The 26649-nt window shown below is 43.0% G+C and overlaps 1 protein-coding gene across 2 annotated transcripts in view; it reads right to left on the reverse strand.

The window, feature by feature from the left end:
• PRKN (parkin RBR E3 ubiquitin protein ligase) overlaps positions 1 to 26649 on the reverse strand; it is a 1201361-nt gene that overhangs the window by 760225 nt on the left and 414487 nt on the right. Inside the window, exon 4 of one of the 2 annotated variants that reach the window (XM_052645487.1) lies at positions 13676 to 13794. In XM_052645487.1, the coding sequence (XP_052501447.1) occupies positions 13676 to 13794 (119 nt within the window). Of the gene's footprint in view, positions 1 to 13675; positions 13798 to 26649 lie in introns of both variants that reach the window. The other variant, XM_052645486.1, reaches the window with a different exon arrangement.

The following is a 26649-nucleotide window of genomic DNA, read 5'->3' on the forward strand; positions in this document are numbered from 1 at the left end:
TCTAAATGACCGCAGCCCTGTGGTATCGAGGACCCACATTTCAGCTAATTTGCCATTCTTAATATCTTGATCCATGAGATGGAATTTAATAGATGGCTAGAACATCTTCAATATGACATTTAGCAAAGAACATGTCAGCAGCATCCATGGCCTCAAAAAAGACAGATCCTCCAAAATATAAATCAAAGAAAATATAAGAACATCTTGGAAGAAAAGGATGACAGTGATCCTCCTGCACACTTAAAATATTTTTAAATGCCTTAGGGAACCCATGGAGCAAGCAGTGTTAAAAATAATGATGTACCAACTAAAGATATTTAGCGCTCTGCTAAGACAAGAAGCGATGTAGCAAAATGAGAAAATCTTCAGATTGTGTGCACACCGTATGGGTTCAAGTAGGAGCCCCACCTCACACGGGCTCTTTGGTAATTCTCCTTTTCTCTGATGCTTACAGAGTCTTCTCAGGTATGAAAAGTGGTGGAGATACTTACTTTTCCAAGTTAATATGGTTGTCATACAAATCAAGATGACATGCATGGATGCACTTATTAAAGCATCAGATGCTCTACAGATTCAGCTTCCCTGACAGAGGACTAGAGCAGAGGTTTCTACCACAGCACAGGATTCACCAGAGGTGGTAAACCAAGAGAAGGGCTGGAACTACCCGCACAGTCACAAGTCCAAAAACCAGAGGGAGAATTTTTTTAAATAAAATTTATTATTTTGGAGAAGTCTTATGCCTATAGCAAAAAATTCCATAACACCCGAGTCCAACACATGATACATCGTTTGGAATTCTCTGCACAGGTCGTACATGTAAAAGTTGGTGGGTTGAGACTGTGTCTGTGTGTGTGTGCGAAGTCACTCCAGTCAATTCAGGCCACAACACAATGTGCTGTGCTAAGTTGCTTCAGTAGACTCTTGGCGACCCCATGGACTGTAGCCCACCAGGCTCCGCTGTCCATGCAGTTTTCCAGCAAGAATACTGGAGTGGGTTGCCATGCCCTCCTCCAAGGGATCTTCCCAAGCCAGGGACTGAACCTGTGTCTCTCACGGCTCCTGCACTGGCAGCCAGGTTCTTTACCACCACTGCCACCTGGGAAGCCCCTTCGGAGCCTGAGTTGGAGACTGAGTGCAGATCATGAGTGAAGACGATTTCAGCATTGAAAGGTGCATCGCATCTCCATCCCAACACAGTGGGACTTCCCCTTAATCTCGAATGGAGAACAAAGGGCTTCAGCGCAGTGACTCAGCAAGCTTGACGTGTCTCTTCCGGAGAGCTTGAGGTGAGTTACGTCTTCCAGAGTTGGGGGCAGACAGTGAATATGGGGCTGAGTCTCACCTGGAAAATCTACAGGGCTAGTTCCTTGTGGATACAGCTACATTGGACTCAGCCTGTGCTTCCAAATTTTATTAAAGCAAAACATGTGTAAGTGTTCCCCTTGGAAACCCAGAAAGCACCTCACTAACACCATTTTACACTCTTCCCAGCAAGACCTCCTCGAGGGCCTAAGAGACTCCAAGGGAGAAAACCAAGTAAAAGAGCAGCGAGAAACCAGGAGCTGAGGGAGGACTTGGTGCTGGAGGAAATGCATTAGCACATCACTTCGGGGGCACCTGGAATTCCCCCCGGAGACCTCTAGACAACTGGATAGCAGCCAAGAGACAGAGTCAGCTTTCACACCTGCCAGCTCCTGACAGCTCACAGCTACGCCAGGACAGTTACCAGTCAAGCAAGAACTTTCCCTGTCTATCTTTGTTTTAGCTCTCTCATCTGAGTTCAGCCCTGAGACAGAGAAGCCAAAGGGAGGAAAGAGGTAGAGCAGGGGTGAAAGTGAGGATGGGAAGTAAGAGGGGGCCTGTCCTCACACAGGCCCAAGCAGGAGCATGCAGGGAGAGGCTGTGGCTCTCTTGATTGCTCTGCATGAGACTGGGTGTTCTTTATTGAACTGAAACTGAATCTGAAACTTAAAAGTTATCCATTTGGCTTGGTGGAATATGTCTGGGCTTCCCTTGTGGCTCAGTGGAGAGAATCCCCTGCCATCGCTGGGTCGGGAAGATCCCCTGGAGAAACTGGAGAAACCCACTCCAGTATTCTTAACCTGGAGAATCCCAGGGACAGAGGAGCCTGGCGGGCTACAGGCAAGAGGGTCAGGAAGAGTCGGACACGACTGAGAGACAACAACAGAACCTGTCCCCTACTAGGAGGCTGTGGCAGGCCTTCAGCAAAAGACCGAAAGCATCAAAAGCAAAAGGAAGCGCTGGAGCTCAGCAGCAGCTTGATGGGTGGTGCCGTTTCAGCTGCAAAAGGCTTACAACTGCCTGGAGCTCATTTTAAAAAATCACCAGCTCGGCATCAAGGTTCAAGTGCTCAACAAGCGCCGTCATCAACCATCCTGTGTTCTCAGCTCCTGACTCATGGCCATCACACACTGCTGTCTCGGAATTGCCACTTCTAACCACACCTCTCGAGTCCGCAACCCTAACTGTCACTGGTCCACAGGGAAGTCCCTATGTGCATTCCCGCTCTTGCCTTTCCGCAGGTCAGGCTTCTTCTCAGGGATGTTGGAATCAGTCCAGCCAGTCCGCACAAGTCCCATCCAAGTTCCACCAGCAGCTGCTGGCCCTGCCCCTCACCACCTCCCAGTTCCAACCATGATCTTGCTCCACCTCTCATGACTCTGAAGCTGCTGAGAGAAGAGTGCATTTCTTGGTGGCCAGGAGACACCTTCTGCATTTCTTACATTTGAAAGCCATGCATTTGCTAGGGAAAGGGAGACCTAGGAAGTGAATCATTTCAGCTGCTTTAAACATACGAAGAGCTGACAGATGGAAGATTCTTTGGATTTTGTTCTATTTTCAAAAAGCGGAGCTATAATTTATGAGTGAAGACAGATTTCAGGTCAAATAACTCTCTGTCTTTTAGAGTTCCACGCAGTGAAGAGAGTAAGCTAAAGTAAAGCAATCATTTCCCCGGACCTAGACGTTGTTGAGCATAATCCAGATGACCAAACACCAAGCATATATTACAAGAGAAATTTCTGGATCGGGAGGGAATTTAGATTGAATGACTACAAAGTTCATTCCTCTTCTAATACTACAGGGGGATCCAGGCAAACAGTGACTATGACACCCTTTGTTCAGTTATTCATTTATTCCACAAAACAGGTACAAATGTGCATCATGTGTGGTGCTAAAGCACGAAGGTGGAAAAGCTACAGGCCCTGCCTCGGGGCACGGAGTCCTGTCATGGACTGGAGTAGAGGGAACCCAGTTAACAGAGGCTTTGATATTTTCGATCACACTCGGTTCATTTTATGGTCACACATATATAGCATCTGTACTATCTGTTTATTCAACCCCAGGAAATGACCACCACTCCAGTATTATTGCCTTGGAAATCCTATGGACAGAAGAGCCTGCTAGGTTGAAGTCCACGGGGCCCCAGAGTCAGACGTGACTGAGGGACTGAGCACGCACACATTCAGTAAGAAAGAGAAAAAGAAAAAAATAGCTTTTTGCATATTTTTAAGAGATTATGAAGGAAAACGCTTATTTGTCCATGAGATGATGCTTTTAAAAAATGGCGGTCTGACTATTTTAACTGTAGGTGATTTCTTAGGCAGTAGGTCAGTGGATGTTTAATAAGACAGCCTTGTAAATTAAGATGAAATTCCCAGTGCACAACTGAAGATGTAAAGGACAATTCCAAGTAGTTTTCACGACAGAAATCCAGTTCATGAAACTAGCTGGGAGAACTCTTGGTTTACTCATACTAACAAGAGACTGCAGGGTTATAGCAGAGCTCAGAGAGTTGAATGACCCTCGTGGGGCTCAGGCTGAGGACTCTAACTTCCTCAGTGTTATGCCTCCCTGATGCTGGGAAAGACTGAGGGCAAGAGGGGAAGGAGACGACAGAGGAAGAGATGGTTGGATGGCATCACTGACTCAATGGACATGAATTTGAGCAAAGTCCGGGAGATGGTGAAGGACAGGGAGGCCTGGCGTGCTCCAGACCATGGGGTTACAGAGAGTCGGACTCAGCTTATCGAATGAACAACAACAAAGCCTCCAACAAACAAGTAGAGCCAACGAGCCACTTAAAAACTGTCATAATCCATGAGAGCCTCCCCTTTAATTTCAGGATTTCCTGGTTTCCACATGAGCCAATGCTCTTCTGTTTTCTCCTCACTAAAGGACAATATATGTGTTTCACTTTTTACCCAATTCCCAAATCTTCATTCCTGCCTTAGGAAATGTAGCCTGATAAATCTGACTCTTTTCAGGAAAAAGCTGCATAGAAAGGCTCGACTCTCCCTCAGCTGCAGTTAAGGAAACAAATGTAACTCAATATGGCTGCTTTCAACAAGACTCTAAACTCTGCGTCCCCAGATTTCTAATTCTCAGTTTGGCTCCTCTCTCACTGTGGACCCAAGAGAAGTCAATTAACCTCTCCATTTCTCATCTGGCTTCAGTGATGCATTTATGCAGGTAGCTTGATATTCCCAGATGGACGATGGCATGCCTGCATAATCACCAGTGTTTCTGGAAAATAACTGGGAAAAAAAAAAAACAAAAACAAAAACTGCAGTCATGATCTGCACTGTCTTGCTTAATTCTGTAGGTTTCTCAGTGTGACCCTCGGCCCCCTCACATCTTATTAGCACCAGGTAATACGGTCATTCTTCATAATGTATCGACCAAGAGTCTGCTGTGGAGAATGACAGAGCTACTAAATTCTATTTATCTTTCCCCAATGAGGTTTTAGAGCCATTTTCTTCTTAAGCAAAGAACAAATAAATTAACCCACTGCCCTAAAGATCTATTTTTTTTTTCTTTCCATAATTCTCAGTAAAGTTTCTAAGTGGTCAAATGGATAATATATCAGTTTCACTCTGTAGGAAACCAGGGAGTTACATTTATGAGCAGAAACAACCCCTGAAACAGCAGAAGCCTTTCACACTCAAAAACAAGTTCAGGGCTGGCCAAACCCCCTTAGTGCAGCCACAATGATGCAGAGTATATGCCAATAAAATTTAAACCCATAAGGAGACTGATGAGTTCTTCAAAGTGATCTAAAGTAATTATGGACAGACAAATACGGCACCTTCACTCACTGCCTACCAGGGTCCACCTCATCTTCTCTCCTTATTCGTACAATGATGGTTTCGATTGGAGAAGAAATGGACAAAAGCCCACAGAAAAATAAATTTGCCTGAGCGAAATATGGCTACACTGTTAACCTTTGGGAAACACTTGCTTCTCAAGCTTTCTTTGTAATTATTAGTGGCTATATGGCCAGGTCATAAACAATGAGATGTAAGGGGAAGCCTGCAAAAAGGCTTCTTAAAAGTATCAATGTTATTATTTCCTTTTAAAAATAAATGAGACAGGGTTGGCTACTCCCCATTATCCTGCTGGCCTGAAGACTCAATACTATGATGCCCGGTTCTGTGATGTGAAGGGTCATAGATAGCAAAGCTACCAGCAAACCATCAGAGTTTAAGATGACACGAGTCTTTCCGGAGTAACCCTCTGAGGAACCTGTGTTCTAACAATGAACAGCACTGGTAACCAATAAACAAAGCCACCCTGTTTTAGAACATGTTACATTTAACTGCAATTTACAGTGAAATCATAAAATATACAATAAAATTTATTTAAAGAAATCTTATCTCTTCCTTCACGTTTCATGAATGTACGTAAGTCTGATTTTTGCCAAATATTCTCTATGTTCTCTATGTAGTCCTGCAAATACTTCTCTTATAATTGTTTTAAAGCTATCATCCTAGTTCAGTTCAGTTCAGTCACTCAGTCGTGTCCGACTCTTTGCGACCAGAGCATGCCAGGCCTCCGTGTTCATCACCAACTCCCAGAGTCCGACCAAATCCATGTCCATCGAGTCGCTGATGCCATCCAACCATTTCTTCCTCTGTCTTCCCCTTCTCCTCCTGCCTTCAGTCTTTCCCAACATCAGGAGCTTTTCAAATGAGTCAGCTCTTCACATCAGATGGCCAAAGTATTGGAGTTTCAGCTTTAACATCAGTCCTTCCAATGAACACCCAGGACTGGTCTCCTTGAGGATGGACTGGTTGGATCTCTTTGCAGTCCAAGGGACTCTCAAGAGTCTTCTCCAACACCACAGTTCAAAAGCATCAATTCTTCGGTGCTCAGCTTTCTTTATAGTCCAACTCTCACATCCATACATGACTGCTGCTGCTGCTGATGCTAAGTCACTTCAGTTGTGTCCGACTCTGTGCGACCCCATAGATGGCAGCCCATCAGGCTCCACCGTTCCTGGGATTCTCCAGGCAAGAAAACTGGAGCGGGTTGCTATTTCCCCTTCTCCAATGCATGAAAGTGAAAAGTGAAAATGAAGTCGCTCAGTCGTGTCCGACTCTTAGGGACCCCATGGACTGCAGCCTACCAGGCTCCTTCGTCCATGGGATTTTACAGGCAAGAGCACTGGAGTGGGGTGCCACTGCCTTCTCCGATACATGACTACTGGAAAAAAAACAAACAAACATAGCCTTGACTAGACAGACCTTTGTTGACAAAGTAATGTCTCTGCTTTTTAATATGCTCTCTAGGTTGGTCATAATTTTCCTTCCAAGGAGTAAGCGTGTTTTAATTTCATGGCTACAATCACCAACTGCAGTGATTTAGGAGCCCCCCAAAAATAAAGTCAGCCACTGTTTCCCCATCTATTTCCCATGAAGTGATGGGACAAGATGCCATGATCTTCGTTTTCTGAATGTTGAGCTTCAAGCCAACCTTTTCACTCTCCTCTTTCACTTTCATCAAGAAGCTCTTTAGTTCTTCTTCACTTTCTGCCATAAGGGTGGTGTCATCTGCATATCTGAGGTTATTGATATTTCTCCCAGCAATCTTGCTTCCAGTTTGTGCTTCATCCAATGTAGCATCTCTCATGATGTACTCTGCATATAAATTAAATAAGCAGGCAACAATATACAGCCTGGACATACTCCTTCCCCAATTTGGAAATGGTCTGTTGTTCCATGTCCAGTTCTAACTGTTGCTTCCTGACCTGCATACGGATTTCTCAAGAGGCAGGTCCGGAGGTCTGGTATTCCGATCCCTTTAAGAATTTTCCACAGTTTCCTGCGATCCACACAGTCAAAGCCTTTGGCATAGTCAATAAAGCAGAAGTAGATACTTTTCTGGAACTCTTGCTTTTTCGATGATCCACTGGATGTTGGCTATTTGATCTCTGGTCCCTGTCTTTTCTAAATCCAGCCTGAACATTGGTCCTAGGAAACCTTTGAGAGCTTGACCTAAGAGCCACATCTGACTATATACATATATATATATATAACTTCCTTCTTTACAGGAAGGCTCACTCTTCCCCACTAACACTTATAATTTAAATACAGGACAGACGGGACAAGGAACCATGCCTACTGATATTCTAACCTTGAATTTGGCAGTAATCCTGGAGAGAGAGAGGGAAAAGCATCTTTCCTTCTCTTCATCCTGCTTCTTTTTCCAACATGCATTTCTTCTATAATTTCTAGTTAATTCTAAAAATAGTGTATAATCTACACATCTTGGAAAATCTTATTTTTCCTGTCACTTTTCTAGGTTAAAAAAGACTTCAAGCATATGATATACTCGTCATTTGATTTTTTGCACTTCCAATCTACTGAAGGAAACAGTAACATCACAGGTTATTTTTAAATCGTTAATTTTGTTATTCATTATCACAATCAGAAATGTATACACATCAGAGGAACAAAGTGACCTCCCTCTATGTTCAACCCCATGTCACTTCTGTGTGGACGTACTCGGAACATTTTTGAACAGGCAACTGAAAATTGGCTTCCTGCTATGTTTTTCCAATCAGTCATTGCTCACTATTTTCCAGCGAGTGTTCATTTTTCTAAAGGCTACTTCAGTTAATGGAAACCCTGGTCAAGGTCACCATAAATTAGAGAAGATCATTTGATTTGGAGACAAGAGAAAACTTGGAGTTTCTGTAAGGTGATTCTCAAGTTATCCTCAAGGTCAGGGCAAAGCTTCAGACCACAGTTTCCCCATCCTAACATCATGATGGAAATGACTGTTCATCTTTCTTGTTAATTTATTATGAGTTTCACATTAAATATGAAACATTTCAACAATTCAACCTTAGAGTATTACCTATGAGAGACAGCTCATTATTTTGCATGCAACACTTAAATATTGTGAAGAAATGTTAATAAATCCCTGCTGGCTCAGATGGAAAAGATTTTGCCTGAAATGCAGGAGACCCAGGTTCGATCCTTGGGTTGGGGAAGATCCCCTGAAGAAGGGAATGGCTACCCACTCTGGTATTTTCGCCTGGGAAAATCTATCGACAGAGGAGCCTGGCAGGCTACAGTCCATGGGGTCTGAAAGAGTCAGACAGGACTGAGCAATTAACTCTATCACTTTACCAACAGTAAGAAAAAATAATTAGGAGGTTCCCCATGAATCACAGCACGCCAGGCCTCCCTATCCATCACCAACTCCCAGAGTTCACTCAAACTCATGTCCATCGAGTCGGTGATGCCATCCAGCCATCTCATCCTCTGTTGTCCCCTTCTTCTCCTGCCCCAAATCTCTCCCAGCAGCAGGGTCTTTTCCAAGGAGTCAATTCTTCCCATCAGGTGGCCAAAGTATTGGAGTTTCAGCTGTAGCCATCAGTCCTTCCAATGAACACCCAGGACTGATCTCCTTTAGAATGGACTGGTTGGATCTCCTTGCAGTCCAAGGGACTCTCAAGAGTCTTCTCCAACACCACAGTTCAAAAGCATCAATTCTTCGGCGCTCAGCTTTCTTCACGGTCCAACTCTCACATCCATACATGACCACTGGAAAAACCATAGCCTTGACTAGACGGACCTTTGTTGGCAAAGTAATGTATCTGCTTTTTAATATGGTATCTAGGTTGGTCATAACTCACCTGTTAAATCTTTGCCAAGACTTAAATTGTAGGCCAACTACCAGTGTGATCAGTCAGCTGCTCCAGAGAGATATTGTTTGAAGCTAGTACTAAGTGTATGCATCTTATTTTCTTTATTGAAGGATAAAATTGCTTTACAGAATTTTGCTGTTTTCTGTCAAACCTCAACAAGAATCAGCCACAGGTATACATATATCCCCTCCGTTTTGAAACTCCCTCCCATCTCTCTCCCCATCCCATCCCTCTAGATTGATACAGAGCCCCTGTTTGAGTTTCCTGAGCCATACAGCAAAGTCCCATTGGCTATCTATTTTACATATGATAATGTAAGCTTCCAAGTCAGTCTCTCCATCATCTCACCCTCTCCTCCCCTCTCACCATGTCCAGAAGTCTATTCTCTATGTCTGTTTCTCTTTTACTGACCTGTAAATAAATTCTTCAGTACAATTTTTCAAGAATCCATATGCAAGTTAGAATACGACATTTTTCTTTTTAATAAAAAAGTAAACGAAATGCTAGTCACTTGCTGGGAACCAGCTCTGTGTATTGTGTGTCATTAGTCGCTCAGTCGTATTCGACTCTTTGCAACCCCGTGAACTACAGCCCACCAGCCTCTTCTGTCCATAGGATTCTCCAGGCCAGAATTCCGGAGTGAGTTGCCATGCCTCCTCCGGGGATCTGGGATCAAACCCATGTCTCCCACATTGCAGGCGGATTCTTTACCAGCTGACCCACCAGGGAAGCCCAGGTATCAGTTATACTACATATAAGAACTGTATTAAAACTCTGGATTAAATAAAGAATCTTTGATTCCATTTTCTTTAAATCCCTAGCCATATTTTTTATAAGAGCATTTCTGAATGATAGTTAAAATATGAGGGAAATAGTTGTATAATAGGACATTTATTAGCAGATCCATATAGCATGCGGTCTATCCTTTAAAAAAAAAAAAAGGCTAGGGCTTTGGAGAAAAACACTGAAAATAATTTTCACTCCCGGCACCAACATTTGTTAACCATGTAATTTTGGACTCATTACTTAATTTCATGGAGTCTCTTTGTTAAAAACCTTGGATAATAATACCTTCTTCTCAGGTCTGTGATGAGAATTAGAGAAAAAAACAGGTGGCTCGCCAAGAGTAGGATACGACTGAAGCGGTTTAGCACGCACACACAAACACCAGCATATAAACAGAAGGAAGGCAGTAAATTGTGGCAAAACAATCATACTTGCTGTGATTAATATAATTGTAAAAAGGCAAACAGAATTGCTAAAGGTTGTGGATCTACCAAACCAGTGTGTGAAAGTTCAAATACAGATGCCACCCGCGGTGGGCCACACACCACGTGAGATGTTGGTTGGGTCCCCTTACTGGGGATCCAAACCAACCAGTTATCTGATCTTATGAGGCTTACAGGCTCATGGAACATAGACAGTTAGATGGTGGCATAGAATGTAGGACAAAAATGTAATGATACCTGTAATAATGCAGTTGAAGTTTTGGCCTGTCAGGAGAGGAAATGATGAGAGGAAAGGCCAGGCAGTTCTTGAGAGACTTAGGCAGTGGTCAACAACGTGCAGAGTTAAATAGAGCGAAGAAGGAATAGAAGTCTGCACTTAATAATCAGATGCGGGGCAGTTCTGGGAACTGATCAAATTCGGGCCGGTCATGAGAGTGGGCATCTGCGACACAATGGGCCTGAAACCACAGGATGGACGAGATCGTCCCTCCAAGGAAGCACTGGTCCAGGGGCCCGCTGACCTGACTTCATCACAAAGCTTCGTCATCATCCGGGTGCGAGGGGAAGTGTTTCTGCTTCTCTAAAAGGAGTCAGCCAGATGCTGCATTGGTGTCATAGTGAAGTGTGCATAAGTGTGTGTGTGAATACACATGTGAAGTATGTATAAGTGTATGTGGTGTGTGTATATATATATATATATATATACGTGTTACTAATGTATATATGTATTTTAACAAAATAACAATAATAAAGCATTTAAGGTTTCTAAGTATTTGTGTTCAGGCTACAGTCCAAAGTGTTTTTCATATATTAAACAATTTTCACAGCAAATAAAACAGAGATACAATTATCTCAGTTAACAGATGTCCCCTAGTTGACATAAAGGGGAAGTAGGGAAGTGCCTGGGACCAGAACCCAGCAGCCCAGCTCCAAAGTCATTGTTCCAAGCTCACACCTTGCTCCCTCCCAACCACACCTTATTTTAATCCAGCATTTACCACAGGCCAGGCTCTGATAAGCACTTAATATCCACATATCATTTAACCCCTACAACTCTCTAGTTTGGAACATTAGGCAACTGTGGCCAGGTTGCTTCTTTCTCTTTTGCTTTATCTTTCCCCCCAATGAAAAATATTTTTAAATGAGAAGTTTCACATTAAATGTTACCCCTGTGGTTTCTGTTGACTCAGTACAAGCTTGGGTGGCCCTCCACCCCCACCACCACCACTGCTAACCACTGGCAGGAGCAGTCTCCTGTATGTGGGCCCTGACTCTCCCACCTTCCGCGGTCCTCACCAAGGCCCACTGCCTGCATCTGACTTAGTTTGTACTTCACCTGTCTGAGCACCGAGGTTTTTCGGGCACATGACCCTCAGGTCAGCAGGTCTGTGCGGTAAAGAGGAGGAGACGGCAGAGCTTAGACGATGAGCTCACCAGACTTGGTTCGGCCCCTCATCCACCACGAGTAAGTTCCCATTTTCTTAATCTCCTTAAGCCTCATTTTAGTCAAATCTAAAGTAGGGTTACTAATAGCACTTAACTCAGAGTGTTATGAAATAATTAAATAAGATGCTGCATGAAAAGAATTAAGCTTAGAATTCAGTAATGATTTTTTATTGCTGTCTTTTATTAAGAGCCATTGGAAGCCGAGGCAACCAGGACCGGAGTCCAGATCAGAGGCACAGAAGTGGCTGTGGATTGCACTGAGAAAGGCTTGTGGTGCAGGAGAGAACCAAATTTAGAGCAGCCCATTATCCAGACAGAAATACTGTCCAATGACGCCCAGAAAGAGGTCTACTCCAGGGGGCGCAAACAAACCCAGGCATCCTTTGTGGATCTGCCTCCCTGAGTGGATGCCCCTGTGGAGCTGAAATGCTGTATCGTGATGGAGCTTTGAATTACATTTGTGAGTAATTCATTTTCGCAGGCTTGCGTCAGCGAGCCACGATTTCCTAATTAATGAGTACATCCTTCAGGTTCTTTCACAGCGCTCCTTTACCACCTGTCTGCCAAGACACCGCAGTAATCTAGACCCTCGGCTATGAACCCTATACATATAGTTGAATAATTAACCTCTTTGCCTGCAATCTGTCACCATACTCAGTCCCAGTGATAAACAGCTATAGTGATAAGAAACAGTCTTAGAACATCCCTTTATGCGTGGTCTCTGTGACGCTTTGCCTTTGTCCTGTAGCCTGCAGAACAAACTCTCAAGGCACTAACCATCACTGCAGCCTGATGGGTAAGGTGTGCAGCCCTGCGCGTCAGCCCCTGCTGCCGGCAGAGTTCTTTCTGCTCTGGCGCATCCTGGGCTCTGTCTCAGCACTAAGCTAATCAGAATGTCCTTCAATCTCTTAAAGACATCAGCATCCTCATCATTTTAGCCAAATTCTACACCGCTATCATGCTGAGGCCTTGAACCACTGTGCCAGTGTTTTTATATCGGAGGTTGGCCGGCAAACCTTTTCTCTAAAGGGCCAGAGAGTAAACACGTCTGGCCGTGCAGGCCATGCAGTCTGTGTCGACACGGCTCAACCCTGATCCAGGCCACAAGAACACTGTACAGACAACATGCACAGACACGGGAGGAGCCACGGGTCAGAACTTTATGACGACGCTGGAATGCAAACTTCATGTCATGATCCATAGCTCATGCAATGTTATTCTTCTGAAGTTTCCCAACCACTTAAAACCACACGAAACATTCTCAGCTTGGGGATTGTACAAAACAAGCGGAGGCCACAGTGCATAGTGATTTCCAACAGGATTTTATATGCATACTGGTCCTGGATCTACAAGCTCCTTTTCATTTCTTTATGGAGGTATGACTTACCTCAAGTGCGCCAACCTTAAATAAACAGTCTGATAAATTTTGACATAAGCATACAACCATGTTCGTATCACACAGGTCAAGATACAGTTTTGCCAACAGAACACACTGGTCATAGCAAACACCCTCTTCCAACAACACAAGAGAAGACTCTACACATGGACAGCACCAGATGGTCAACACCAAAATCAGATTGATTATATTCTTTGCAGCCAAAATGGAGAAGCTATATATAGTCAGCAAAAACAAGACCAGGAGCTGACTGTGGCTCAGATCATGAACTCCTCATTGCCAAATTCAGATTTAAATTGAAGAAAGTAGGGAAACCCAATAGACCATTCAGGTATGACCTAAATCAAATCCCTTATGATTATACAGTGGAAGGGAGAAATAGATTTAAGGGACTAGATCTGATATACAGAGTGCCTGATGAACTATGGACGGAGGTTCATGACACTGTACAGGAGACAGGGATCAAGACCATCCCCATGGAAAAGAAATGCAAAAAAAAAAAAAGAAACTTCAGATACCATTAATCATTACAACCACATGGAAGGCAAATTTCCGGTGATGGGTGATATCTGATGAGAAACCCCGAAAGGCAATCTGGGAACACACATTCCTTTTTCTGGGTAGGCTGCCCATGCCACGTCTCCTTACCTGGGCAAGGGTGAGCGTTGCTTGTTGGCAGGTGCTACACCGCACCCTGAGCTTTCCTGGCTGCACTCCTTGACACGGGCCTTTGCAGTAGACATAAAAGCTGTTATAGGTCGGTTTACCTGCTGGGAAAACAAGCAGAGAGAGCAGTCAGTCAATGCGGAATCCACACTGAGACTTAACGCCTCCTGAATATTTTGAAACATTAGTAGCATAAATGTTACAATGAAGATCCAACAATTAAAATTTAGAAAATGCAGGTCTTTGCTCAAAAGAGAGACACATTTTTCCTTCTTGCCAAGAGCCCTGTGACTTACTTAGCAAAGTAGCAAGCAGCTTGCTGCTGGGAGAGATGGCTAAGAGTATCTGCAACACAAGGAAATTAATCGCATACTGCACTGTTGACATTTTTAAAAGGATGAGGATGTAAGACCATTTGAAATTTAGAGGCCCCTGCTCCCGAATTTTATTTCATGCAGCTCTACCCAGTCTTGAAGGCTTCTGATTTTTCCTCTTAAACCTTTAGCCCACTTCTCATGATCTGAATGGCATCATGACAGTTTGCTGAATTTCCAATGAAGACTTTTCAACACAAAGTCACACACAAAATAAAGCACAAGCCCTAAAGGGCTTAGCAGACTCAGCAATCCTGAGTGGAAATGGGTGCTTTGCGTTTCATGAGTGCCCTCTGTCTAAACAAATGTCATTCAAAGAATACATGCAAAAGCTGCAAAAACATTTAGAAAAAGATAAGTAACATCTCTGATCATTTCTCTCAAATACCCCCATACAGGAGAGTATCAGCCTGTAAACTGGGGGAAGTTTCTTTTGAATCGTTTACCTCTACATCTAAAAAAGCTAACTGCATCGGGACACACTTACCAGTAAAATAACCAACTTCCAAATTTCTAAAATTACTAAATAGTCCTTTTGATCTTAACTTTACTTCTTAATAGGTGGGGTATCATAAAACACCATGGCATAAGGATTTGTTTAAAATTTTACTATTAGCATTAAGAACATCTAGAAATTACGAATAATAAACATGGTTGATCATTAAGAACAAAAACCTTGAGACATTCAAACATGTGTGGCTTAGTAAAAACAATTAGTACAGAAAATCACGAGAAAACAGAAACGATCCTAAAGTCTTATGCAACTCCGTTTGCTTTGCTACCTTCCAAAAAGGGGCTCTGCAGACATATTCAAGTCTCATTTGTCTAGTAGCCGTCTCTACTAATACTGTAGGTGACAACACACTGTAAAATGTAAAGCATGGTTAAGATGTCAAGTTTTATAATTATTTTCTGGGAATATACTTCGTAATTATGAATTATGGGATTAATATTTAGCTTCAATGTGAAAGGACACATGAATTATACATATATATTTGCAATGATATGAGGTTAGATTTTCAGAACTGGGTTATTTTCAAATATTTTTTGATACTGATTTCTAACATAATTCCACAGAGATAAGATAACAGACTCTATATGATTTGAATACCTTTAGACCATGAAAATTTTGCGCCTCATTGTATATCCCTGGGTATGTTCCAGTGTCTCCTAGCCTAAGGGAACTTGAATAGAATTTGTATTCTGCTGTTGTGTGACTATTATATAAACCTTAATTATATTGAATTGGTTCACAGTGCTTTTCAGTTCCACTTTGTTGTTATTATTGTTTAGCTGTTCAACTGTGTCCAATTCTTTGTGACCCCATGGACTGTAGCCTGTCAGGCGGCTCTGTCCATGAGATTTCCCAGGCAAGAATACAGGAGCGGGTTGCCATTTCCTTCTATAAGGGATCTTGCCAAACCATGGGGCAAACCCAAGTTTCCTACATGAGCAGGTGGATTCTTTACCCCTGAGCCATCAACGAAGTTTTCAAGTCTGCTATATCCTTCTAATACTCTGTATATTCATTCTAGCAACTTTTGAGAGTTTGATATTCAAATTCCAACTAACATCTTAATTTGTCTAATAAAAAATAGTTGTAATATATAGTAGAACTTTAAACAACCCTCTTCTGTATTTTCCGAGTCTCTTGTAAATGTGTTATCATACTTTCATAATTTCTAAAATAAAAAAGAAGAAAAATGTAAAGCGTGATAAAGATGTCGTTTTATAATTTTATCATTTACTAGCAACGTATTTCATAATTATTAATTTCCAGAGATTAATATTAGCTTTAATGTGAAAAGGAAGATGAATTATTTGTAGTGATATGAAACTATGATTTTTGAGACTTCTTTGCAGCTTTAGTGCCTTATTGCGCAAGATATTCAAGTCTATGAGTATTATATAGCGATTAGCAAATGCAACAATGACATGACATGTATTCTTTATGTACATCATAAAATGCAACGGACAGAACCACATACTAAAGTTATCGAAGTACCTTAACAACTGACAGAAGATCACGAGAACTCTGGCAATTTTCATGTGTACTATGACAAGAGTAGTGGAGGAGGAAGGCGGCTTTATCGCTGAAAATTCTATCAGCAATATAAACAAAATCAACTTATAGTTTTCATAACCTACTGTAAAGGTTAAACCAAAAAAGAGGAGGGGCAGGAGGGAGGAAGAAACGAATGAAAAAAGAAACGCTTACCAAGGGGGTGGGGCAGGGCGCAGAGACACCAGCATTGTTGCAAGTGCACATTAGCAAGGACTTGACAATAGTAAATGAAGCATCTCAGAAACTGCAGGGAACTAAATGATTTTTCTCTCTCCCTTAGGGCAAGAGCAACGTTTCGCAAAGTTGTTTCAGCTAATGACAGAGCCAGGCAGAATCTGCAGGCTGGGACCCCCACCTCTGTGCGCTACAACCTTCACTAAAGTCCTTGAGAAGTTAGGCAGAAAATACTGCATGCCAGTACCGGTGCCCTAGAAGCATACAAGATGACATGCAATCTATTACATGGCGCTTCTCAGAGCCAGCACAAGCTGGGGATTAATAGCCAGTCGAAGGAAGGATCAAGGTCAGGCCAGTCTTGGCCACGGCACTTTTCAAGCTGTTGCCTCGACGTGGTCAAGCAGCTGGGCCTTCTGGGAAACCCTGCAAGCCCTTTTTCAGGACAGCTTCCCCACCTAGTTGGCTACATCATACCATTCCAAGTTGGCAAGCTTCTCTGTGGCACGCTGAGGTCTGGAGTGCACAGGACAGAAATAAGCACAAATGACACCCTCACCATCTTCTGGGCAACATTCCCATCGGCTGGATGGAAGTATGTAAGGTAGAGACTGGAAAATGGAGCCATAACCCCTAAAGGAGCAAGGCAATGGGAACAAGGACCCCCAAAACTTTTCTCTAGTATAAGCTGCCTCTGGTTAATGACATGAATCTTCCCCTCTCTTACTTCTTTTTGAATCTAATTTTTTTCCTCTACTAATCAACTCTGACAGATTGCAAACTCTTCACTGTCCAAAATAATCAAAGGACTTGTGTTTGTTTCATAGATTTCCCTCTTTACATATAATGTTTTCAAACCTGGAGATATTTCAAAAATCTTACAAACTATCACCTTCCCTGCAATTCACTCATTGTGAACATTTTCACATATTTTGAGTGCGCCCTGTGTGTGTGTGTGTGTGTGTGTGTGTGTGTGTGTGTGTGCGCGTGCATATACATAAGCACACCTATACTGCACATAAACAATACTTTTTGGCTGAATGACTTATAACTAAGTTGCAGACATGATGCTACTTCACCCCTAAATTGTCCAACCGCCTAAAATCAACAGAGTTTCTAGAGTGATTTTGTTGTTTCGGCTGTTCTATCTGACTGATGGGGTGTATCTCAAGTCTGCCTCACAGAACATGAGGGTGGCTTGCAAGCTGTTTCAAGGTGTCAAACCAAAGTATCAGGGAATCTGTAGTCAGACCATGTTAGGTGCTGCCAAGTTGAGGCGGTCCTCTTGCTGCAGGACTCCACAGAGTGTGAAGACAGGACATGCTGGGCACAGCACATCCCTGACTTTATCAGACTTCAGCAGAGTACTTTTTCTGGAGCATCTGGTGTTAATGTATTTCTCAGGAAAAAAAAAATTGGAGGAAGGATGTAACCCACTGTGTAGGGCTTGATCAACAGCAAGCCCAAGGGCTAAAGTTTACGAACACAGAGTTCTTAGACACCACTGCTGAAGAGCCTGCTGACAATTAAGCTCACCCCTCCACCCCATCAATAAACCTACATATTTATCTTGTCAGGAACCAGAAGGGTGGGTCTGCTGACGTAATGACTTCACAGTATACTCATTTCATACAGATGTTCTTTTTTTTTTTTTTTCCTGAATAGATGTTATTGGAATGTTCCAGGGTGAAATACTGGAGTGGGTTGCCATTTCCTCCTCCAGGGCATCTTCCCGACCCAGGGGTGGAGTCCAGATCTCCTGCATTGCAGGCAGACTCTACTGCCTGAGCCGCCAGGGAAGCCCCAGTTAACGTGCAGGCCTGTTAAAGTGTGAGTCCCTGTGTCCATTCAGAGCATCCGTAAGGCTTCCTTGTGCCAAGTCGCTCAGTCGTGTCCGACTCTTTGCAAACCCCTGGACTGTAGCCCACCAGGCTCCTCTGTCCATGGGATACTCCAAGCAAGAATACTGCAGTGGGTTGCCATTTCCTTCTCCAAAGGCTTTTCAGCATTATCATTTTATCATTATCTTTAGGTTTTCTCTCCCAGTTTGGTTAACATTACGCTTCCTCAAGTATTTTCTTATTCTCTTTTCTTGATTTCTTGGTCCCCCCCCCCAAAAAATGCCAAACACACATTAACAATATTCACTACTCTTCCAGTAAAGTCCCTACTCGAAAAGAAGGTATATTATTTGCTTTGGTGTTTTGAAAAAACAGCATAATATGCAGTTTTCAGTTTTAGTGTATTTTAGATGATGCGCTTATGGCCTGAAGACGTTGTTTTTATAAGATAAATGAATGCTTAAGAAAACTCATTCCGATTCTGACGAACACGTTTGATTGACCTCAGAAGTTTCTGTCACTGGTTGTCATAGAGAAATCAAGAGTTTAATTGCCTGGATAATTTGTTTTCTAGGGGAGAAGAGAAGTGAGTTTTCTCATACTTTATACCTAAGTAAGATAATATTCAGTATCTATCCACTATAAAGCTGCAGGAGCACATGTGACTTAAAGGTATTTTTATCACACATGAGCTTATTAAAACATCAAGCAGATCAAGCTGCTGATGAGAACTTTCTGTGGGCATGAAAGTGTGAACCAACCGGAACTCTCTCACACAGTAGCCACAAGGACCTATTGAGAAGCTGGCTAGGAACTATTAAGAAACCACTGTTTTATAAGAAAATGAACAATCTACATTAGCATAGCCATACATGGGTAACATCTCCTAAAGCGGACAGCACAGAAGAGAGTACGTAACACTGATGTCTTGTTCCCTCTCGCCCTCCCTTGTTAGACACACAGATGGCAATGCTAAGAAGATTCTTCGGTCACATTGAGAAGCGCAGTAGCCAGCTGTTAAGGGTACTGATATGAGGACAATGAAGGCTGGAGAGAGGAGAGTGGGAGCGGGGGTTCTGAACTTGAGACTCAGAGAGAGCACAGAGACATGCGGAGAGGCAGTGACAGAGACAGGACCAGGCTTCTCCCCGTCTCCTCCTCCACACGCCCCCGCTCCCGACACCCACGTGGGTACTGCTCACCCTCTGCCCGTCTCCACTGATATCACCACCTTGGAAATCTGACCCACATATTCAAGATCCAGTTGGAATGGCATTTCCCATAAAAAGTCTTCCCTTGATTTCTCCTGAAGTAAAAGATATTTCCCCAAATAATCAGGAAAATTAAGAAAGACCATCCAGCTAAGTCTTGTCACTTTTACAACGTAGACTTGTCCAAACATCAGAAAACCAGCATCTAAGAAGGAGCAACAAAGCATCTTTTACAGACTTCAGCTCTCCCCCGGCACCCAGCCTGGCAGCAGTACTTTCAGCTTCTGCTCTCCGGCCCCTCCTGCTTTGTAAACACTGGGGATATGATACTACTGCTGTCTGCACCACTTAGCTGCATTGATCTGCTCTAACCTGCCACACTGAGTTCAGCCCTTCCTTGAGTCCCTTAGGGAGTAACCCAGTCCCATTGGGTTCCTAGTATCCCAGTGTGGAATAGATCCGTGACCAGAGTTTCTGAACCCACGACCTTGATCCCATGATAAGGATCTAGGGCGCAGAGAATCTCCTGTCCCCAAATTTGCCAGAATTCTTGCTCTTATGTTTTTGGGTGGTGGTCCTTCTGCCTGTGCTCACCCAAATGCGCTGGAATATATTTCCTGGTAGCTCAGACAGTTAAGAATCTGCCGGCAACACAGGAAACCCGGGTTTGATCCCTACCTCAGGAAGATCCCCTGGAAAAGGGAATAGCTACCCACTCCAGGATTCTTGCCTGGAAAATCCCAAGGACAGAGGAGCCTGGCAGGCTGCAGTTCACGGGATTGCAACGCTTTCACTTTTTTTTCACACGACTTGTGTGAAAGTCGTGAAGGCCAGCAAGCTATCTTTGCACAATTCACTTCTCCTCATGCTGGCCTGATACTATCCATTAGTTCTAGTTTGAACAATGCATATTGAACCAGTTTAAGGCAGTTCCATATAAAGCCCATTCAGTGTTTATTCCTGGAATCATCTCTTCTGCATGAAATCTTCTGTGGATCATCAGAAACACGGAGGACATGCGCACTCCAAGCTAATGAAAACTGGAAAAAGAATCTTGCCCGCCAGTCTCTGTGTGCTTGCCCCACCTTTCCTATCATCACAACTCCTCTGCTTCACTTTTCCACATGACTTGGCAGTTCCTTAGATTTAGTCAGCATTCAATAAATGTTCATCAGATGTCTCATATTTTACACACTGTGAAAGTTGGAGCAGGTATGATGGCATCAGAGTAAAATTCATATTAAACAGAATGTGTGCTTATGTGCATGCTCAGGCACGGTCGACTCTGCAACTCTTTCGACTGCAGCCCACCAGGCACCTCTTTTCATGGGATTCTCTAGGGAAGAATACTGGAGTGGGTTGCCATTCCCTTCTCCAGGGGATCTTTCCAAACCAGGGATTAAACCCATGTCTCCTGCATTGCAGGCGTATTCTTTACCTGCAAGAGCCATCAGGGAAGCCCCCAAAATCAAGTAGCTATGATTATCAAATATCTAGAATAACTTTCCACCAGCCAAACTTACTGGATTAGATTCAAACATCCTTCAAAATATTAGCATATTGTATTTTGAATAAATAATATTATCTTAACATCACAAATTATTAGTATGATAAATAAAAGGAAAAAAATAGAATACTGAAAAAGTTTATATAGAACTTAGTATAATTGAATGTTAAGTGAAAAAAACCTGCATTCTGAAAGGTTATAAGTAGAACTACTATAAAGGAGGACAGTTATTACACATAAACACTTTTACTTCAATCCTTATCCAGTGGGTTACTACACCCCACTGAATCCAACCACATCATTCCACACTTTTTTAACAAGCCATCCTCTTAGCTCCTGCAGAGTAACCACCGTGATGCTGTACTATAAACAACTTCCAATTATATAACCATCCACCCAGTGTACGTACTTTTAAAACATGTTTAGCAATCTCTAAGGAGGCTCTATCCTTAAAGTTATAACTTAATTCCCAATTTTCATGCTAGGGTGTTTTAAATTAATGTATCTGCCATATAATTTCATCTGGTGAAGCAAAATCTGCTGATTAAAGCGAATGTCTCTGCCCGGTTTTTGTGGCTGTTGTTGTTGCTGCCAATTTATTTTTTCATTATTCATTTTACTAGTAATAACCAAACCTCTACTGCCAAGAGAAAAAATGTAGAGTGAAGTATACTTTAAGAAATAGTTTTAAATAAATAACCAGGATTGAAGCCAAGTGGCATAAACCCAGATATCAACTTGGGCAGGAGACAGGTAAGGTGGATCCTAGAAAAGTCTCAGCTCTTCACTATGTTGAGTGAAGGTCAGTAACTCAAATTTAGATGGAAGTAACTGTGGACACCGCCGTCTCCGGGGTTGCACAGAGTCGGACACGACTGAAACAACTTAGCAGCAGCAGCTGTTGACACTGCAGAAGGCTGTGTACAGTTTCCTCAGAAGATAATCTCTGTACTTGAGGACATGTCCATCTAGGTCAGGTCAAGCCTTGTGTTGTCACCTTTGGCAAATCAACTGACTCCCAACGCTGTTTTCTTACCTGCAAACTGGAGATGGTGATAGTACCTAACTCACAGGCTTTTGTAAGAATGTTTGAAAGAATAATACAGGTGAAACCCTCCACGCAGTGTCTGATATATGTTAGCTATTTTCATTTGCTGTCAAGAAATATGGACCCTGAGTTATTCCCAGGTACTCCTGCCTGTGAGCACTTCATAGCCTGGATTCCTCAGTGACCACTGTCCTGCTGTTATAAATGAATCACCATTTATATTCTCACACACCATTTCCATGTTAAACCTACAGCTTAATTTTTAGAAATATCAGAAGTATAATTCTTTTCAAAACTGCATCAAAACCAAATTAAGTCCTTTACAATGAAATATTTAATAATATAATGGAATATGAACCATAAACTATAGTGGAAAGTCCTTAAATTTATTTAAAGCTTACTAGAGTTTCATTTCTTTTCATAAATCACTATTACTGTGCAAGCAATACAGGTGGATTGTACAAAAATTATTAGCAGGCGTGACAATTGTAAACAATGATATGGGTCTCCTCTAGTGGATGACATTCTCAAGCTGGTTAATGCACTTAAAAAAAAATGGAGGCATTTCCAGAAAATAAAAACAGCTTTATAATGTGCAATTTGTAAAAGGGTATTGAAGCAGATGCAAAGTGGATTGCAAAATTTCGTTTCAGGGGCAGACCTGCTTACATCAGTGCCTGTTCTTCACTGAAAGCTAAGCGTGATCGTCACCACTGTAGAAATGAGGAAACACAAGCTCAGAGAGGTGGAGAGCCACCCCTGCGACAGCCAAAAGGTAGTCAGACATTTGCATATGAGTTTTCCTGATTACAAACCTACACTTTGCTCTCAACTGTGTGACAATTACCTTGACTAGGGTGCCGATTATTGCTCAATACTGTAGAGGACTGATTCAACGGCTCTCAAAAGTGGCTCTTGAACACAGGTTGGCAATTAAGGCCCATGGCCAGCAATCACTAACTGCTCTAGCGTCAGTCTCACCACCATACTTCCCTCATTCAATCAGCAGTAAAACTTTCATGGAAATTTCCATGAACGTCTTATGGCACTGGCATTCAGCAAGAATATGCAGATACAAAAATTATCAACCGAGAAAGGTAGAACTCATTTTTAAGAGGTAGCACATATTCTGAGATTGTACTTTACAGCAAGAAACGGTAATCTGTGGCATAACATTAGAATCAATAGACTTCCTTATTTATTTTTATAGAAGTGATGCCTTTCTTGATATTCCAAAAAAGACTTTAAACTGTCCTCATTCTCAGTGTTCTAAATGTCAGTGAAACCTGTAAAGAAAGTGAATGCCCAGAGAAATGACATCGATTAGAGAGCAACAAGCAAGGTGTGACTCTCCCTACTGCCACATTTTCCATCGCATTTTACTCACAATAGCCATCTCAGTATTTTGGTATACATATTTCATATAAGTAGAATATTTCCAATTTCACTACAACTGTTAAATATCTTCTTACAAATTCCAATGTTTCACGTGTCCTATTTTACCTTATCAAATGATGAGACAAAATACTTAATGTTAATAAATCTGATCTTTCTCCATACTGATTTCAAAAGGTCTTCTGTGGTAATTGCAATTCATAAACTCTCTACTACTCCTTAAAATACGAGGAAAATGAGTTTTCTTCAGGGACATGGTGATTTGCCAGAAATGTCAGATGATGTCATCATGCTGAAGGAGAAATATAAAACTACTGTCTTCTCCTAATCAAGGCTGATAATCCTGTGAACTTCGTGTCAATGGCTGAGCAGGTAAAGAACCCACCTGCAAAAGACACAGGAGACACAGGTTCCATCCCTGGGTTGGGATGGTTCCCTGGGGGAGGGAATGACAACCCTCTCCAGCAGGCTTGCCTGGAGAATTCCACGGACAGAGAGCCTGGTGAGCTCTAGTCCAAAAGGTCACAAAGGGTCAGACACAACTGAGCACTGTGCAAAGGCACTAACAGAGCACGGCTGAACCATTCTGGCCGAAACGCTCCTCACAGCCACTCTAGGACCTTAGGGCCACTACAGGCTTCTTCGTGGCTTCCCAAATCAAAAGGCCTCCGAGGACCCACCTAAGTGCAGCTCGTCCGGCCCAGCTCAGAGGCCCTTCTCTCCTACAAGCGTCCTGTCTGTATCGCACAGACACTCGTCTTCTGCAGGGGCGGACTTGTTTCAACCAGATCCCAAGCCGCCAAGGGCAGGGGTTACCTACAGCTGTTTCATTTCCGTTACCCATCTCCACTTTTGACCTAGAATAGTGTCCTCCGTGGAGATACTAATCCTGCTGCTAAGTCATTTCAGTCGTGTCCGACTCTGTGCAACCCCGTAGACGGCAGCCCACCAGGCTCCCCTGTCTCTGGGATTCTCCAGGCAAAAACACTGGAGTGGGTTGCCGTTTCCTTCTCCAATGCGTGAAAGTGAAGTCACTCAGTCGTATCCGACTCTCAGCGACCCCATGGACTGCAGCCTACCAGGTTCCTCCGTCCATAGGATTTTCCAGGCAAGAGTACTGGAGTGGGGTGCCATTAATCCTACTCATGGTCAAATACCTGAGAAACTGGTAAGATCAGTTTAACTAATTTGAACTTGAGACACACAGTAGGGCCACTGGGCTTATGCCACAGGTTACAGAAATGCCTGCTACCTTCTGCAGCTGCCTCACCCCAGAGAAGACGCAAATCTTGCTTTCAGAATGCCACAGAAGCCAGCCCAGGCTTCTCACCATCTCTGTAAAAGAAAACTAAACTTAGAGAAAGCTAGAAGATTTATCAAGAGAGAAAATGAAGACATGACTGTATGATTTCTTGGGAAACAGCTAAGAAAGACCTAAAGAAATTTCTGAACTTATTTAAAACTTGTCTAAGACACCAGGTTGCTTGGGGGAGGGGAAGAATAGTGATAAAGAGGCAGAATGTAGTTATAAGGAAACAAAAGAATATTATAAACCTATAAGATTCCTTCCCTCGAGGATATTAACATCAAACAAAAAAATATTTTAGTAACAAGAGAAAATCATAAAACATAACCAAGGCAATTTTTACTCTAACAACCTTTTTATAATCTATGAATAGCTCTTGAATGGATTTAAACAGACCTTAAAGGGTAGCTAACAAGCGTGTACATAGCAGGAAAGAACCCTAGTATTCTGAGAGAGAGAAAGAGACAGGGGTGTGTGTGTGTGTGTGTGTGTGTGTGTGTGTGTGTGTGTGTGTGTGTGTGTGTGTGTGTGTGTGTGTGTGTGTGTGTGTGTGTGTGTGTGTGTGTGTGTGTGTGTGTGTGTGTGTGTGTGTGTGTGTGTGTGTGTGTGTGTGTGTCTGACTCTGCAACCCTGTATGGTGTAGCCTGACAGGCTCCTCTATCCATGGAATCTCCCGGGGTGTGTGTGTGTGTGTGTGTGTGTGTGTGTGTGTGTGTGTGTGTGTGTGTGTGTGTGTGTGTGTGTGTGTGTGTGTGTGTGTGTGTGTGTGTGTGTGTGTGTGTGTGTGTGTGTGTGTGTGTGTGTGTGTGTGTGTGTGTGTGTGTGTGTCTGACTCTGCAACCCTGTATGGTGTAGCCTGACAGGCTCCTCTATCCATGGAATCTCCCGGCAAGAATGCTGGAGCGGGTTGCCATGCCCTTCTTGATCTTCCTGACTCAGGGATCAAGCCTGGGTCTCCTGTGTTACAGATGGACTCTGAGCAGAGAGAAGAATAAATCCAAAGAGTAGGGAGAATACACACTTCTAACACAGAGACTTCTATCTTGAAAGATCTTTGATTTTCAGTTGCTGAAATGATCCACCGCACACTCCCACGATTCTGTCTCCCATCCAGGTGCATCTGGTCACACATCCTCAGAAGACGGAGGAGGACCTCTGTCCCGAGCAGAGCCACCTGCTCAGTGCTGTTGGGCAGCCACCCCCAGCCAGCCCCTAATATCTCTCCGCAGAGCTTCCTTCAGGTCTTGGGGATCACAGCACAGACACTTCATGGAAATCAAGGTGTTAGGAGAAACCTCCGAAACCCTTTGAAAAGGGGTGGATAAAACAAACAGCCCATTATCTAAGAGAAGGCAAGTTCAGAGGTGGAGAAAAACCAACACACAGTTTGCGGCTTCTGACTCTGCTCAGGCTGTTTTACCTTTACTGTCTGGAGCCTTGGTACCTGGGGAATCCTAGGTGTCCCCTGGCTTCATTCACAGAATCTCAGTCCCTGTAGACAGACAAGTCAGAAACCTGGTTTGCCCCCTCTGAGCTGGGCCTTCCTCACTAAATCTCAAGAGGCACCATCAGAAATGTTCCAAAGCTTTCTCTCTCATCTCCTTCTAAGGGCCCCATGCTGACTGAGGCCTTTTTTACTATTCAAGAGTCTCCCAGGAATTCTCTCATCCTCTATCTTCCTCTCTTCCTGAGCAAGAAACTTCCAAACTGCTAAGAGAATTCTCCATGAAAACACATTGTGCCATCTACTGAAACAAAACAAAACAAAACAAAGACGGTACTAGCTTATGTTCACCTACAGCAGCGGCTTTCCACCGAAGGGGGAAATGTGTCACCCAGGGTCCCCAGGTCGGAGGCCAAAGGGCAGAAGGTAAGGACCTTTAATTAAAAGTACTGATTTTATCTTTGCAAAAAAAATATTCATTTACTGTTTATATCTTTCTACAAAATATATTTCTTTCATTCTCTACAGAAATATTTTGAATTACTAACCATTATAAAAGGCAACACTCCTAGAATATGGCACTAAAAATAA

This window comes from Budorcas taxicolor, chromosome 9, assembly GCF_023091745.1.
Source record: "Budorcas taxicolor isolate Tak-1 chromosome 9, Takin1.1, whole genome shotgun sequence".
Classification (NCBI taxonomy): domain Eukaryota; kingdom Metazoa; phylum Chordata; class Mammalia; order Artiodactyla; family Bovidae; genus Budorcas; species Budorcas taxicolor.